Here is a 15,353-nt window from a genome sequence, read left to right on the forward strand (position 1 = left end):
GCTGATGTTACGTCCCGTCTGCCCAATGTAGCAGCTGCCACATGAACAATTAATCCGATATACACCTTCTGTTGATAGTTCAGGTAATGCATCTTTAGTGCAAGATACTAGTTTTTGAATTTTGTGTACTGTACCAAATCTTACTGTAATGTTTTGCTTTTGCAGAACACGGGCTAATTTGTCAGTTACTCCTGAGATATATGGAATTTTTATTGTTTTAACAATCTGGTCGCTTTCAGTAGTATTGCTTTGCGATCGTGATTTGGCATTCAGTGCTCTGTTAATTTGAGCATTATTGTAGCCATTCTGTCGTAGTGCGTCTTTAACGTGTTTAATCTCTCTCACTAGACTCTCACCATCTGACACTGTTTTCGCCCGATGTACGAGCGTCTTGATAAGAGAGGATTTTTGAGCTGGATGATGATGTGATTCTGCATTCAGATAGGCATCAGTGTGCGTTTGCTTTCTGTAAACGCTGTGTGTTATTTTACCGTTTAGGCCATGTCCAAGCAAAATATCTAGGAATGGGAGTGTGTTATTCACCTCCATTTCCATGGTGAACTGGATGGCCGGGTTTTGTGCATTGAGATGATTTAGAAAATCATTAAGTGTATCTTTGCCATGTGGCCAGACAACCAAAGTGTCATCCACATACCTAAACCAAAAGGATGGTTTTAATGTGCTCGAGGCAAGTGCTCTTATTTCAAAGTTTTCCATGTACAAATTTGCTATAGCAGGGGATAAAGGAGAACCCATTGCTGCTCCTTCCTTTTGTTTAAAGAAATCCCCTCTCCATAAGAAGTAAGTGTTATTTAAACAATGGCCAGCAAGTTTCGGAATATCTTTTTTGTAAACCGGTATTCTTTACTAGTGTATCAAGTAATTTAAGCGATTCGTCCACTGGAACCTTAGTGAATAGAGAAATCACATCAAAACTTACCAGAATATCATCAGGAGTAAGTTTAATATCTTTAATCACATTCACAAGATGTTCGTTTTGTTAAGTTTCAGATTTCTCAAAACTTGTGAGGCCTGAAGATACCCCACGTAGCCTTAACAGACTGTTGGTGCAAGTGCTGGTAGCGAGCACCTACGAAGGCCGGCACGGCACACGAGGTGTGGTTGGTCAGCACCATGGCCGACCACCTTTGTCTCCCCAGTGGCGATGTTTACACACCGCACCAGGTACAGTACTCATTTGAGGCTGAGTTCAGGCATCCACCCGCTCACTCAACACGTGCTTCTCTTCACTGCCCCGTTTGCCCCCCCCCCCACCAACTTCCACCCCGCCCGCCCCGCCGGTGACGAGTGCAGCTGCTGTGGGTGGTGAGCTGCGTGATGAGCATCCTGCTCGGCCTCGACCTGGGCCTGGCCGTGGCGCTCGTCTTCGAGATCCTCACCACCGTCGCTCACTCCCTCTTGTGAGACCGGCTTCTGGTGGTGCCCGACACACCGGCGCCATGGTGCCATGGTGCCAGCTCACACTGGGCCATGGTGCCAGCTCACACTGGGTCATGGTGCCAGCTCACACTGGGGCATGGTGCCAGCTCACACTGGGCCATGGTGCCAGCTCACACTGGGCCATGGTGCCAGCTCACACTGGGCCATGGTGCCAGCTCACACTGGGGCATGGTGCCAGCTCACACTGGGGCATGGTGCCAGCTCACACTGGGGCATGGTACCAGCTCACACTGGGCCATAGTGCCAGCTCATACTGGGGCATGGTGCCAGCTCACACTGGGGCATGGTACCAACTCACACTGGGGCATGGTACCAGCTCACACTGGGCCATGATACCAACTCACACTGGGCCATGGTACCAGCTCACACTGGGCCATGGTGCCAGCTCACACTGGGCCATGGTGCCAGCTCACACTGGGCCATGATGCCAACTCACACTGGGCCATGGTGCCAGCTCACACTGGGCCATGGTGCCAGCTCACACTGGGGCATGGTGCCAGCTCACACTGGGGCATGGTGCCAGCTCACACTGGGGCATGGTGCCAGCTCACACTGGGGCATGGTGCCAGCTCACACTGGGGTATGGTGCCAGCTCACACTGGGCCATGGTGCCAGCTCACACTGGGCCATGGTGCCAGCTCACACTGGGGCATGGTACCAGCTCACACTGGGGCATGGTGCCAGCTCACACTGGGGCATGGTGCCAGCTCACACTGGGGCATGGTGCCAGCTCACACTGGGCCATGGTGCCAGCTCACACTGGGGCATGGTGGGGGTGGGGTGGGCGCGGGGGGTGGGGTGGGCGCGAGGGGTGGGGTGGACGCGGGGGGTCTTAAAGACGATCCAATGGGGTGGCAACTTCGTTTTGATGTCGTTCTGGTGCCGTTAGCAATAATGAATAATAATTTAACATTTATAAATCGCCCTTAAACAATCGTTCTCAGGTCGCTTTGCATGGAAAGGCGGAGAACAGTCAGCGACAACCACGCCAAGAAGAAGTGAGATCGGCAGTTGAAAATAACTGAATAGAGAAAGCCGTGTGAAGCAGAGACGTTTTTAGTTAAGCTTTGAAGATGTGTAAGTGTCTCGGAAGACCTGACCTCGAAGGGGCAAGGAGTTCCAGAGTTTAGGTGTCGCAAATGCAAAGGCACCGTCACCCCGAGTGCTAAGCCGAGAACGTGGGAAAGTGAGCAATGCACAATCTGACGACCTTAACGATCTTAATGGAATATTTGACTGAAGGAGGTCATGAATGTACGGAGGAGCAAGTCCATTTCCGGCACTCACCCTGGGGCGAGGGTGGCGGTACGATAGGATATTTTTCGTACTCGAAAAACAATATCGAGTCGTACATTCGTACCGTACCTTCGGAAACAAATGTTTGTGCCGTACCTTTCCAATATTCATATCGTACCGTGTACCCTAATTTCGTACCTTATATCGTACTTAAGAAACAACAAAGCTTAGGAAATAAGGGATATACGACGCTTATAACAGTATATCTAATGGCCTGATTGTTTGCTCTTGTAGAAAGGTTCTCGCTTTTTACAACACAAATGTGTGTAAAGATTTATTTTAAATTGAAGAAAAACATTTAAATCCGAAATCGCATAATTAGGAAATATTGATTTTAAAAACCCCGCGTCTTATTCTCATCCATTATCAACGGTGAGTGGCATTTTGCGAACGGAGTCTTTGCCTACCGTTTAAGTTTCTGATAACTGATGTGTTGCATTATTATAGCCGACAACAAACTGAAAACTGCATTTTACCTTTAATTTGTCGTCCTTCCCCCCGCACTGCACCTCCAATGAGCACGGTTGGCTATGTACGGTGCGAAGAAGTTCCAACGCACGTTGAAAAGATAAAGAGAAGAGAATGATTATCAGAAATCAAGAAGCTTGGCTTCTCATGAATTCATCACCTGAGTTGGTACGAAAAGTGTATGGGGGAAAAAAAATACCGTGCCGTACTTAACAACCGAACAAATCCCGTGCCGTACCACACTTCCACCCTTTCCCCGGAGAGTAGTGGGCTCGTTGATTAAAGTGGCGCCCAACGCTGTAAGAGAGAAAAAAATAACGCCTAAAGGATGACATGCACAACGATTCTGGTCAAGACGATCCATTGTCAACTTTACTCGGCCCTCACGTAGGGCCCGTTACCTGAAACGTCGTCTATTGTCCATTGTATTGTGTGGCCGCAGCGTCATTGACGAACGCGTTGGAAGTTTTTGCTGTTTGTGCTCTTGCACCGCTGCCGCTGCAACAGCAGCATCAGTAGCAGCAGCATCGCAACATCAATGTGACTCATCGCCAGGTGAAAGTTGCGTTCCTTGTTAGGAACTTACCCCCAGAAAAGAACAGAGGAAGGAATGGAAACAAAACTACGGACAAATTCATCAGCAGGGGCCTCGCCCCCCCACCCCACCCAAAAAAAAAATGGCGATTAAAAAGCAGCGCTTGACGGATGCAGCAGCATTTCTTTCGATCTCGAGTACAGGAGACGACGAGATGGACCGTGGACATCGCGAGACCGCGAGAGATGGGAAGGCATTCATCCAGTCGCGAGGGCGGTGGTGGCGGTAGGGGTGCGATCGAGCGTAGCTCCTCTCGTTGTTGTTCATGATGATGACCTGGCTACGGTGGATTGAGGGGTGCGAAAAATCACCGACCGCTTTCAGTAAAGCTGCTTTCGATCTGGCGAGCCTCTAATGGGCGCGGACATCTCTCTCTATCTCTCCCAGCAGGCTGCCGAAAGTCAATAGTTTCTTGACTCTGACGCGTTGCACGCCCATTGAATTCTCTCCCTCGACTGTAACTCGTGACACCTGCGAGCTCGCGTCAATCGCGTGCAAAGCAGGTGCGGTGACGAAACGGCGCAGCGAATTGGATTTCACTTACGGCTCGAAGTCTTAATAGCAGCGCCCGGGGTTATTAACGGGGCGACGCGTGCGGCAGGGGAGGGAGGGGGCGGGTGGTGGTGGTGCGTCGCGTGGCCTCGGGCCGTGGAAGGGGCGGTGGCACGACGGACGGCCCCCTCCGCCGCTGTGGAGATGGAGCGATGAAACCCGGTGGCTTGAGGGAAGGCCTTCAGTAGATCGATCTCATCAGAAGACGATGATGATGAGGATCCTGATGAAGACCACGCGTTGTGGATGGGGCAGCCGGTAATGATTGGAGGGGTGGGGAGAAGGGAGATGCTGACGGCTCGCCAGAGGGTGCCCCCACCCTCGCGTGGTCACCGCTGTCGTGGGGAAGACTCGGCCCACACAAGAGGAGGTTAAGGCGCAGCCCTGCAATAGCCCGTTAACGCCACTGCTGGTGGATGGGCCTCCATCAGAGGACGCTCGAGAGAAAGAGAGAGAGAGACCCTCTACTGCAGGGTAACTTGGCCTACTCTTCACGGTTGCCGAGCACAGTTGGCCCAAAGGTCCAATAATATCAAGCGGCCAGGAACAAATAGCAGCACTGTCAAACTTTGTAATAGCCACGGAGTGAAACGCGTGCCTAGAAATCGAGCGAGGTTATTGTTGTAAAAGCTGCTTGGAGAAAAGCGATGAGGGGGAGGAGGGACTTCCACAAATAAACAGGGCGAGAGAAGAAGCCGAGAGAGAGAGATGGGTGTTGTGATGGCGGTGTGGAGTGTAGAGGCGTGGGTGGGTGAGTTGTCTTGACCTGCAAGTGTGGTGGAACAGTGGTGTGACGAGACGAAAGAGCCGGCGTCTGGTAGACCTCGACTGTTTCGACAGGGGTGGAGGAATCGATGAGCGAAGTTTACGGCACGGGTAAAACCGTAGTAGCGATAGACGAGTGATAAGGAGATGACTGAGCGCCGGTGAGCATCGCTCCAGGGAGCCGTGTGGCTCGTAAAGCGCCGCGTCAGTTCTCGAATCGGCCCGGCATGGTTCGGGTCCGACTTCTCACGCACGTGGGAACGCGGCACGTGCTCGCGTAGCGCTTAGCGAGCTGCGCTATGAATCCCGACGACTCCAGTTCAAATCTCGCTCACGATCACCGCCGGTGCCAATTATCTGAACCGGTCCTGGGCCTCCCCTAGGTCGACTCAGACTCAAATGAGCACCTGGTTCGATGCGGGAGACAAAGGCGGCCGGGCGCGGTGCTGTCCATTCACCCGCTCTCGTGCCGTTGACGACCTTCAGAGGTGTTACTCGCTAACAGCACTTGCCCCAAAAGTCTGTTAAGGTGACACTGGGGTTCTTTTGTCTTTGTGTTACAGCCCAGCATGCGTCCCGCTGGGCAACATTCCCAACACGGAGATCTACAAACGCGTCGGTGTCTTCAAGCAGGTGACCTCACCGTCTCCCTCCCGTTTCCCTCCCAAGCAATGCCCGATCAGTGTTGATCTCCCTTAACATTCAATGAGGGGGTAGGGGGGGAAGGGGGTTGTTTCCGGTTCACTTCTTGATTGGAGCAAGGGCCGTTCCAATTCAATAAGTCGTTTGGAAAGTCGATGGGTACGGTTACAAATGTACACACACGTCTTTGTTGTTGTTTTTGCTACGTGTTAAAATAAAATATTTTACCCGTGTAGCGTAAGACACGGCATGGGGATTTCAATCTGTGGGAAAAGAGAAAGGCATGGGGGAAAGGGAAGCGATGCCGGGAAGGAAGCCCCCGAGACGGACAAAGAGGAGGAGGGCACGGCTTAAGATGAGCGGCGGGAAGGAGGAGAAGGAGGAGAAGGAATGACGGGGCCAAGATGTCGGGCAATGATGGGATGAGAGAAGATATAATGAAGGCGCGAGCAGCAGCGGCATCTGTTTTCACAGGGGGCAGGGAGGGATTCAGAGTGGGAGTGGCCACACATCGACCCCACGAAGCTGCTGACGGACACCAGATGATTCGCGTGCCGTGCTGGATAGACAGCAATGATAATAATACCGGAATAGTCAAACTGTGATCAAAGACCCAAAGAATATGTAATCATTTCTCCTGCCTGAAAATTGACCCCCCCCCCCCATAAGTGATACCGTCGTTTGTGTTTTGTGATCGCAGGCGACGGAAACCCCCGGAGTGAAGGTTGTCCGCTGCCCAGCGCCGCTCTACTTCGGGAACATCGAATACTTCAGAGAGAAGCTCATGGCGATCGTGAGTAACCCCCCGACCCCCCCTCCCACGATCCCTGTGACTCCGTGTCTCCGTGTCTTCGTGTCCCCGTGTCTCCGTGCCTCCGTGTCTCCGTGTCCCCATGTCCCCGTGTCCCCATTTCCCCGTGTCTCCATGTCCCCGTGTCTCCCGTGTCTCCGTGTCTCCGTGTCTCCGTGTCTCCATGTCCCCGTGTCTCCGTGTCCCCGTGCCTCCGTGTCCCCGTGCCTCCGTGTCCCCATGTCTCCATGTCTCCATGTCCCATGTCTCCGTATCTCCATGTCTCCGTGTCCCAATGTTTCTATGTCCCCGTGTCTCCGTGCTCCATATCTCCATGTCTCTGTGTCTCCATGTCTCCGTGTCCTCATTTCCCTGTGCCTCCGTGTCCCCGTGCCTCCGTGTCCCCGTGTCCCCATGTCTCCGGGTCTCCATGTCCCCGTGTCTCCGTATCTCCATGTCCCCGTGTCCCCGTGTCTCTATGTCCCCGTGTCTCCGTGTCTCCATGTCCCCGTGTCTCCGTGTCTCCATGTCCCCGTGTCTCCGTGTCTCCGTGTCTCCATGTCCCCATGTCCCCATGTCTCTATGTCCCCGTGTCTCCGTGTCTCCATGTCCCCGTGTCTCCGTGTCTCCATGTCCCCGTGTCTCCGTGTCCCTGTGTGCGTGCAGCTGGAGTTCGACCCAGCGAGGGTCGCGAGGAAGAGGGACAAAGCCCTGAAGAAGCTGAAGAAGCGGCTGAGCCGAGAGGCCGCCCTGGTGAGAGCAGCACCAGCCGCGTGAGCACACTCACACTCACCCTCACACTCACCACCACCACTCACACTCACCACCGTTCACACACAACAACAACAACCGCCATTCGCCACTAAGTGGCAGTGACGTCACCATGACGCTTATGCCAGGCTATGTGCACCCTGAGGCCACGTGAAGTGTCGAACGCCCGCTGGCAGGAGGTCACGGGGCAGACCCAGGTGCCACGGGTCGACTGACTGAGATGACTGGCTGATGCACCACCTGTGCCCCCTACTGTGCCAACCTGCTGTGCTTCAGCCACCCGGCCCTCCGCTCGTTGTTGTGAACGTCGCTCCTCCACTCTCCGTTGTTGTTGGAGGGCGACTGCCTCCAACTGCCCAGTAGCGTCCTTCACGAACCTCCTCCACAGAGGCCGATCTTGACACCGCTGGTACCAGTCATCGGCAAGTCGACTCAGCTCCACGTCCTCCTGTACCACATCACTCCATCTCTTCTCTAGCCCGTGCCGCGCCCGTTTAGCCCCCTCAATCCGGCCAAACAAAAGCTGTTTCGGCATGCGGTGGCTGGGCATGCGGGCTACATGACCCAGCCATCGCAGCCTTGCCCGCCGGAGGAGCTCACCGATGGGACCTTGCCCAGATCTTTCAAGGATTTGTGAGCTCCTCACACAATCCAGTCTGGTTAAACCCAGGATGGATCGCAGGCAGGCCAGCCTAAATGTTTATAACCGGCGAAGATGTTCCATTAGGGGGGTCCACGTTTCGCAAGCGTAGAGAAGGGAGGGAATGACCGTGGCCGAGAAGACCTGAAGCTTAGTACGGGAGCGACAGACCAGGTAGCTTCCACACAGCGTTACGCAACCGATGAAAAGATATTGATTCGGAGTGAAACCTCTGCTGTTAAACTGGAGCCAGTCATAAGCACACTGCCCAGGTATGGGAAACTCTCCACTCTCTCCACAACTGCCCCATCACCGATTGGGAGTTGTGGGGGTGGAGTGTCCGATGGTATAAAATACCCAGGCAGGTGCTTAGTTTTGGTGGGGCTGATGGTAAGGCCCCACCTCTTAGTGGCACGCTCCAGTCTCAGCAGCAGCGTCTCCAACTTCTCCTCTGAATGAGCAGCTATTACCAAATCATCAGCATACATAACGTGGTTGAGCAATACGGAGCCATCACTTGACCGCACCCGGGCATCGATCAGCCTCCCATTATATCTGTACCATATGGAGATTCCCCCGGTACAGCTATTGAAGGCTTCACGAACTACGTGGTCGAAATAGATGTTAAATAATGTGGGAGCCAGAGGACATCCCTGTCGCACCCCAAGGTGTACAGGGAATGGCTCTGGCTCCCAGCCACGTAGTTTTACCCGGGCCCGCTCACCATCATGAAGGTCCTTAATGATCGTGAGCAGAGGGTCAGGTACTCCAAAAGCATGAAGAACAACCCAGAGCCCATACCTACTGATGGTATCATAGGCCTTGACCAGGTCAATAAAGCAGAGATGTAGGTCTTGTTGGAATTCCCTACACCTCTGCTGTAGCAGACGGACAGAAAATATGGCATCTGTGCAGGCCCGCCCTTTCCTGAAACCGCATTGGGGCTCCGCAAGCCTCTCCTCAGCGTGCCTGGCAAGGCGATGTTGAATAATCCTTGCCAGGACCTTTCCCGGCACTCTGAGGAGTGAGATGCTCCTGTAGTTGTTACAGTCTCCGACCCCCAGGAGAAGGGGGACCACCAGGGCATCCTTTCAATCCTGCGGAACCCGTCCAGTGGTCCAGACTGTTGTTATGATGTCATATACGGCAGTCTGTGCACAAACGCCACCCTCCTTCAGCATTTCCCTTGGGAGATCATCTCTGCCCGCTGCCTTTCCTGGTCTCAGACTCCGGATCGCCTTCAGTACTTCCTCAACAGAAGGCACCTCAGCCAGCCACTCACAGGGGGTGACTTCTTCCAATATTTGAGGCACCGCAGCCTCAGCAGGGTCATCCTCACTTTGTGCCCCGAGGGATTTCCCTCCCCCAAGACCTCACAGAAATGCTCAGCAAATCTGCAAACCTGTTCCTGGGGGTCGGAGATTGGATCACCGTTTTTTCCCCTAATGATGGTAATAGGTGTGGCACTGCCGGTTACTTTTTTGATGGAGTTAAATCGAGATTTGTGATCACGGGCCACTGAGGCAGACTCCATCTCCTCAGTAACCCGCTACCACCACCCATCCTTGCAGCGCCTCACGGCTCTCCGAACCTCCGAGCGAAGGCTGCGGTAAGCCTCCTCATTCTCTGACGTGGGATTCTGTAGCCGATGACAGTGGGCCTGTCGCTTTTTCTCAACCATCCTGAACACCTCCTCTGTCAGCCAGGGTCTCTGGGGAGGTCTGGACCGCGTACCCAAAGCAGCCATTGCAGCTGCATGAGTCACAGTCCTAAACCTCGCCCATTTACCCTCGACATCAGGAGGAGTCGGGGACGATGCCAATCCCAGCCGCAAGCGATGATGAAATTCTTGCTTGCAACTTTCATCAGATAACTGAGACCAGGCCACTTTAGGTTGGAATGGGGTCCTGGGTGTACACCCACCACCGGAGTGGAAGAATGGCAGGCGCATCTTACAGATGACTAGTCGATGGTTAGATGGCAGATCAGCTCCACGGTAGGTCCTGGTGTCAAGGACATGGGCTCGCATCCGCTGGTCCGTCACTATGTAGTCCAGCAGATGTTCTTGCTTGGACCCGGCATGCATCCATGATGTTGTGTGGATGCGCCGATGCCGGAACAGCATGCTGGTAATTACAGGCCCATGGGCTGCACAAAAATCTAGCAGCCTCCTACCGTTGTTATTGAGCTGATCTGGCCCATGCCCTCCAATCACTCCAGACCAGGTGCTAGCATCATGAACAACTCGGTCATCATGTCACCCAACAGGATGACTCTATCCCGAGGGGCCACTTTAGCCAGCACCTGTGACAGGAGGTCATAGAAGGGGTCTGACTCATCGGCTTTGCCTGCATCCCTCCATGGATGTTCATCTTCGGTGGGGGCATAAGTAACCACGACCACCATTCATTGCCTCCGGTTGATGGGAAGGCGAGCCCAAAGTAGCCTGGGGCTTACAGCTTCCCACACCTCTCCGCCACGCTCCCACGCCCCCTTCATTCTTTTGTTCAAAAGAAGAGCCACACCCTGTTGTTTGGCAGTCTGCTGCCCCGAGTAGAGGACTGTCCACCCCTCATGGTGGCAGGAGCCAGAACCGGTCCACCGGACCTCCTGAATGCCACATAGATCCAGGTAGTACCGGTCCAGCTCCTGACAGAGGAGTGGCAGCCTCTCCTCCGCAGTGAGTGTTCGAACATTCCACGTGGCCACCCGTAGTGGTTTTTCGTTGTTTCTGGAGGAGCCCCGAGGGTAGATATTCAATCTCCTTGCTCCGCCAATTGGGGTTTGGCCAGGAGACGTCATAGACGCCTGGCCCCCCGGGGCCTCCGACACAAGCTTATTAGTTATATACTTAATTCGCGGTTTAGTGGTAATTAATTGAAGATGGAGGGGTTACCAGCCCCTCGCACCCGTCCAAAGCCCCCGTTTAGCCCCTGTGGTGGACACAGATGCCATGAGGGGAGGAGCCAATCGAATTTGGACCTCCCCCCACAGCACTGTGCACGACAGAGTTGCTCGTCATCCTCACCACTGCTCACACACACCACCGCTCACACTCACACTCACCCTCACACTCACCTTCACCACCGCTCTCCCTCACACTCACCACTGCTCACCCTCACACTCACCACCGCTCACCCACACACTCACCACCACACTCACCACCACTCACACTCACCACCACTTACACACACACACTCACCCTCACACTCACCACCGCTCACCCTCACACTCACCCTCACACTCACCCTCACCACCGCTCACACACACACTCACCACCGCTCACACTCACACTCTCCACCGCTCACCCACACACTCACCACCACTCACCTACACACTCATCACTGCTCACACTCACCACCGCTCACCCACACACTCACCACCGCTCACCCACACACTCTCCACCGCTCACTCACACACTCACCACCGCTCACACTCACCACCACTCACCCTCACACTCACCACCGCTCACCGACACACTCACCACCGCTCACCATAACACTCACCACCACTCACACTCACCACCGCTCACACTCACCACGGCTCACCCTCACACTCACCACCGCTCACCCACACACTCACTACCGCTCACACTCACCACCGCTCACACTCACCACCGCTCACCCACACACTCACCACCGCTCACACTCACCACCACTCACCCTCACACACACCACCGCTCACCCACACACTCACCACTGCTCACACTCACCACCGCTCACCCACATACTCACCACCGCTCACACTCACCACCACTCACACTCACCACCGCTCACCCACACACTCACCACCGTTCACCCTCACACTCACCACCGCTCACCCACACACTCACCACCCCTCACCATAACACTCACCACCACTCACACTCACCACCGCTCAGCCTCACACTCACCACCGCTCACCCACACACTCACTACCGCTCACACTCACACTCACCGCCGCTCACACTCACACTCACCACCGCTCACCCTCACACTCACCACCGCTCACCCACACACTCACTACCGCTCACACTCACACTCACCACCGCTCACCCTCACACTCACCACCGCTCACCCACACACTCACTACCGCTCACACTCACCACCGCTCACACTCACCACCACTCACTCTCACACTCACCACCACTCACTCTCACACTTACCACCGCTCACCCTCACACTCACCACCACTCACTCTCACACTCACCACTGCTCACCCACACACTCACCATCGCTCACCCACACACTCACCACTGCTCACCCACACACTTACCACCACTCACCTACACACTCACCACTGCTTACACTCACCACCGCTCACCCACACACTCACCACCACTCACTCACACACTCACCACCGCTCACACTCACCCTCACCACCGCTCCCACTCACCATCGCTCACTCACACACTCACCACCGCTCACACTCACCCACACCACCGCTCACCCACACACTCACCACCGCTCACCCACACACTCACCACCGCTTACATTCACACTCACCACCGCTCACCCACACACTCACCACCACTCACCTACACACTCACCACTGCTCACACTCACCATCGCTCACTCACACACTCACCACTGCTCACACTCACCCTCACCACCGCTCACCCTCACTGTCACTCACACTCGCGCTCAACCTCACTGACCCTAACCCTCCCCATCACTCACCTCACTCACCCTCAAACTCATCCCCGCTCACCCTCACGCTGACCCTCACACTCACGTCACCATATCGGGCTTAATTTCAACGAGGTTGCATCTGCAATGGCGACTCAGACAATATTTACGTACCCGGCACACCACGTCCAGTATTCATCTCGTCTTCGTCCGTGGCCACTCTTTGGGCCTCGCAGCCAATCAACACCGGCGCTCAGAACGAGGCCTTCAGCGCCAGCGACCAATCGGAGACGTCCGACGACAGCGACGGCGACGACGCGGCCGTGGGTGCCGGCGTCGAGGAGGTGAAGGTCACCAGGGAGGGGTGCGGCACCCACGAGGTCGTCGCCGCCGTGAAAACCAAACGGGCCCCGCCGACGAAGCGGGAGGTCACGGAGACGCGGGGGGCCCAGGGAACCCCGGGGCCCGATGGGGAGGGCGGCGGCGGCGGCACGGGGCCCTGGCTCCAGGCCGGGCTCGCGGTGGAGCTGGAGGGCGTGCCGAGGGTGACGGTCGACACCGTCATTCTGGACTTCTCCTCCGTCACGTACCTGGACACCGTGGCGGTCAACACCCTCACCACGGTACTCACGGTGCCACCTCACGCTGGGTGATGGTGCCACCTCACGCTGGGTCACGGTGCCACTTCACGCTGGGTCACGGTGCCACCTCAGGCTGGGTCATGGTGCCACCTCACACTGGGTCACGGTGCCACCTCAGGCTGGGTGATGGTGCCACCTCACGCTGGGTCACGGTGCCACCTCACGCTGGGTCACGGTGCCACCTCACGCTGGGTCACGGTGCCACCTCAGGCTGGGTGATGGTGCCACCTCACACTGGGTCACGGTGCCACCTCACGCTCGGTCACGGTGCCACCTCACGCTGGGTCACGGTGCCACCTCAGGCTGGGTCATGGCAAGAGGGTAAAATGTAAAGGTGTAGCCTTGCAATTCCTCGCTCACACCACTGCTGGCAGAAGGACATCCACAGCAGGGAGCTCGAGAGAGCCCCTCTGGAGGGTGCTCTTGGGTTGTTCTCCACACTGGCGGGAGGACGGAGGTTCCACTCTGGGTGTGTGGAGGTTTGTATGTTCTCTCCCCTGTTTTGCATGGGCTTTCACAGATTTTCTCCAATAGCTAAAACACCCCACATACAATGTCATTTGTGTCGGGATATATTAGCGGTAAACCGGTGCAGCATAACACACCGGTCCTCATAAAACAATCTAATATCTAACCTGAATCAGCAAATTGTATCTGTTTATCAGCCTTTAATTGACCCTGTCGCCAAGTTTGACGCGATTCAAAGGTAAATTGAGTCCACTGAGACTGAATAAACCTGAATCGAGGGACCATCCGGCCAAGTCTAGGGCACGAGGAGTAAAATGTTTCCTTTGGGACACGGAGCCAGCCAATTGTCATGATGCTGGGTTGCTGCTATACGGCAACAGACTGTGAAGCTTCGTGTTCAGCCGCTCGTATAAATATTCGTCCAGCAACTGCTCCGATATCACGAGAAACGAGTTTGACTCGCACCACCACCACCCCGCAAGGTTTTCTGACTGGCGGTTGCGAATCGTGGGAAATAAAATAATTACTGCGGATAATTTGTTTTCTTTTTTGTAATACCACGCACCACATCGGTGTGTACCGCCCAATACGTTCATTTCTCAAACCACATCACAACGCTGAAAGATGGCGCTGCGAATCACTCGTTTGGGATCACACACAGCAACACCCCGCCCCCCCCCTCCTACTGCGAACAACTCGGCAGTACTCTCCTGAAAATAATCTTGAGACTCGGTGAAATTTTCCTGGATAAACGAGCAGAATAATACAATATAACAATAATAATGTGTTCTTTAAACAACAACAAAAACGTGTCTCCTCAGATGACCGGAGATTATCAGAAGGTGGGCGTAAGCTTCCTCTTCGCTGGCTGTGACGGTGAGGGAAGCTCCCCTTCCCATCTTTTCCTCTTCTCTCCTCTTCTCTTTCCATCTTCTCGTCTCCTCCTCATGTCATCTCTTCTAATCTCATCTTCTCATATTCTCATCTTCTTCTCTCCTCGTCTCCTCTATCTCTTTCTTCTGCCCGAGCGCACCGCTCCCTCACGCGCCATGCTCACCGTCAGCACTTGTCCCAGCAGTCTGTGTGGGCTACACGGAGGGACCTTTGTCTGCGTCGTGGTGTCCGCAGACGCGGTGCTGTCGCGCCTCGAGAGGGCCGGCTTCTTCGCGGGTGCCGTGGCGCGGAGCGGATTCTTCCCGACGACGCGTGACGCGGTGCTGTGGAACGCGGCGCACGCCACCCCTCCTGTCCCGCTCTCTCCACGCGCCTCTCCTCGTGCCTCTGTGAGTCCCTTCTGCGAGTTCGGTCTCACGGCCGCCACGTTCAGCGGCAGTGTTTCCACGATTACGAGCCGCCCCAAACGCCAACGTGATTGTTTCAGAAAGGGCCCCCTGGCACGGCATGGCACATTGTGCCGTGCCAGCGTGAGGCTCCGCAAGCTCCTCCCCCTCTCGCCTCCCACCTACGTTTCTGCCGTCCCCAATCGACGTGTGGCGTATCGGGAGCCCTGCGAGAGTCAAGTCAAAAAATGGCCAGCGTGGTCGGTTCACGCCATTCTACTCGCACGAGCTGATCACGCGGGCTCCACGTCCCACAGACGGCTATAGGAAGCGGTCGATTTGTGGTCGGGGGCCGATGTCGCTGTGCGTTCACCCAG

The 15,353-nt window shown here is 55.1% G+C and overlaps 1 protein-coding gene across 3 annotated transcripts in view; it reads left to right on the forward strand.

Moving 5' to 3' along the window:
- The window catches only part of LOC116949463 (pendrin-like), a 176,738-nt gene that overhangs the window by 160,378 nt on the left and 1,007 nt on the right, over positions 1 to 15,353 (forward strand). For all 3 annotated transcript variants that reach the window (XM_076072136.1, XM_076072135.1, XM_076072134.1), the window contains 7 exons: positions 1,315 to 1,421; positions 5,701 to 5,770; positions 6,480 to 6,572; positions 7,236 to 7,322; positions 12,824 to 13,210; positions 14,518 to 14,572; positions 14,825 to 14,979. In XM_076072136.1, the coding sequence (XP_075928251.1) occupies positions 1,315 to 1,421; positions 5,701 to 5,770; positions 6,480 to 6,572; positions 7,236 to 7,322; positions 12,824 to 13,210; positions 14,518 to 14,572; positions 14,825 to 14,979 (954 nt within the window). The remainder of the gene's footprint in view (positions 1 to 1,314; positions 1,422 to 5,700; positions 5,771 to 6,479; positions 6,573 to 7,235; positions 7,323 to 12,823; positions 13,211 to 14,517; positions 14,573 to 14,824; positions 14,980 to 15,353) is intronic.

This window comes from Petromyzon marinus, chromosome 36, assembly GCF_048934315.1.
Source record: "Petromyzon marinus isolate PM22_M1 ecotype Great Lakes invasive population chromosome 36, UKy_Petmar_22M1.pri1.0, whole genome shotgun sequence".
NCBI lineage: Eukaryota > Metazoa > Chordata > Hyperoartia > Petromyzontiformes > Petromyzontidae > Petromyzon > Petromyzon marinus.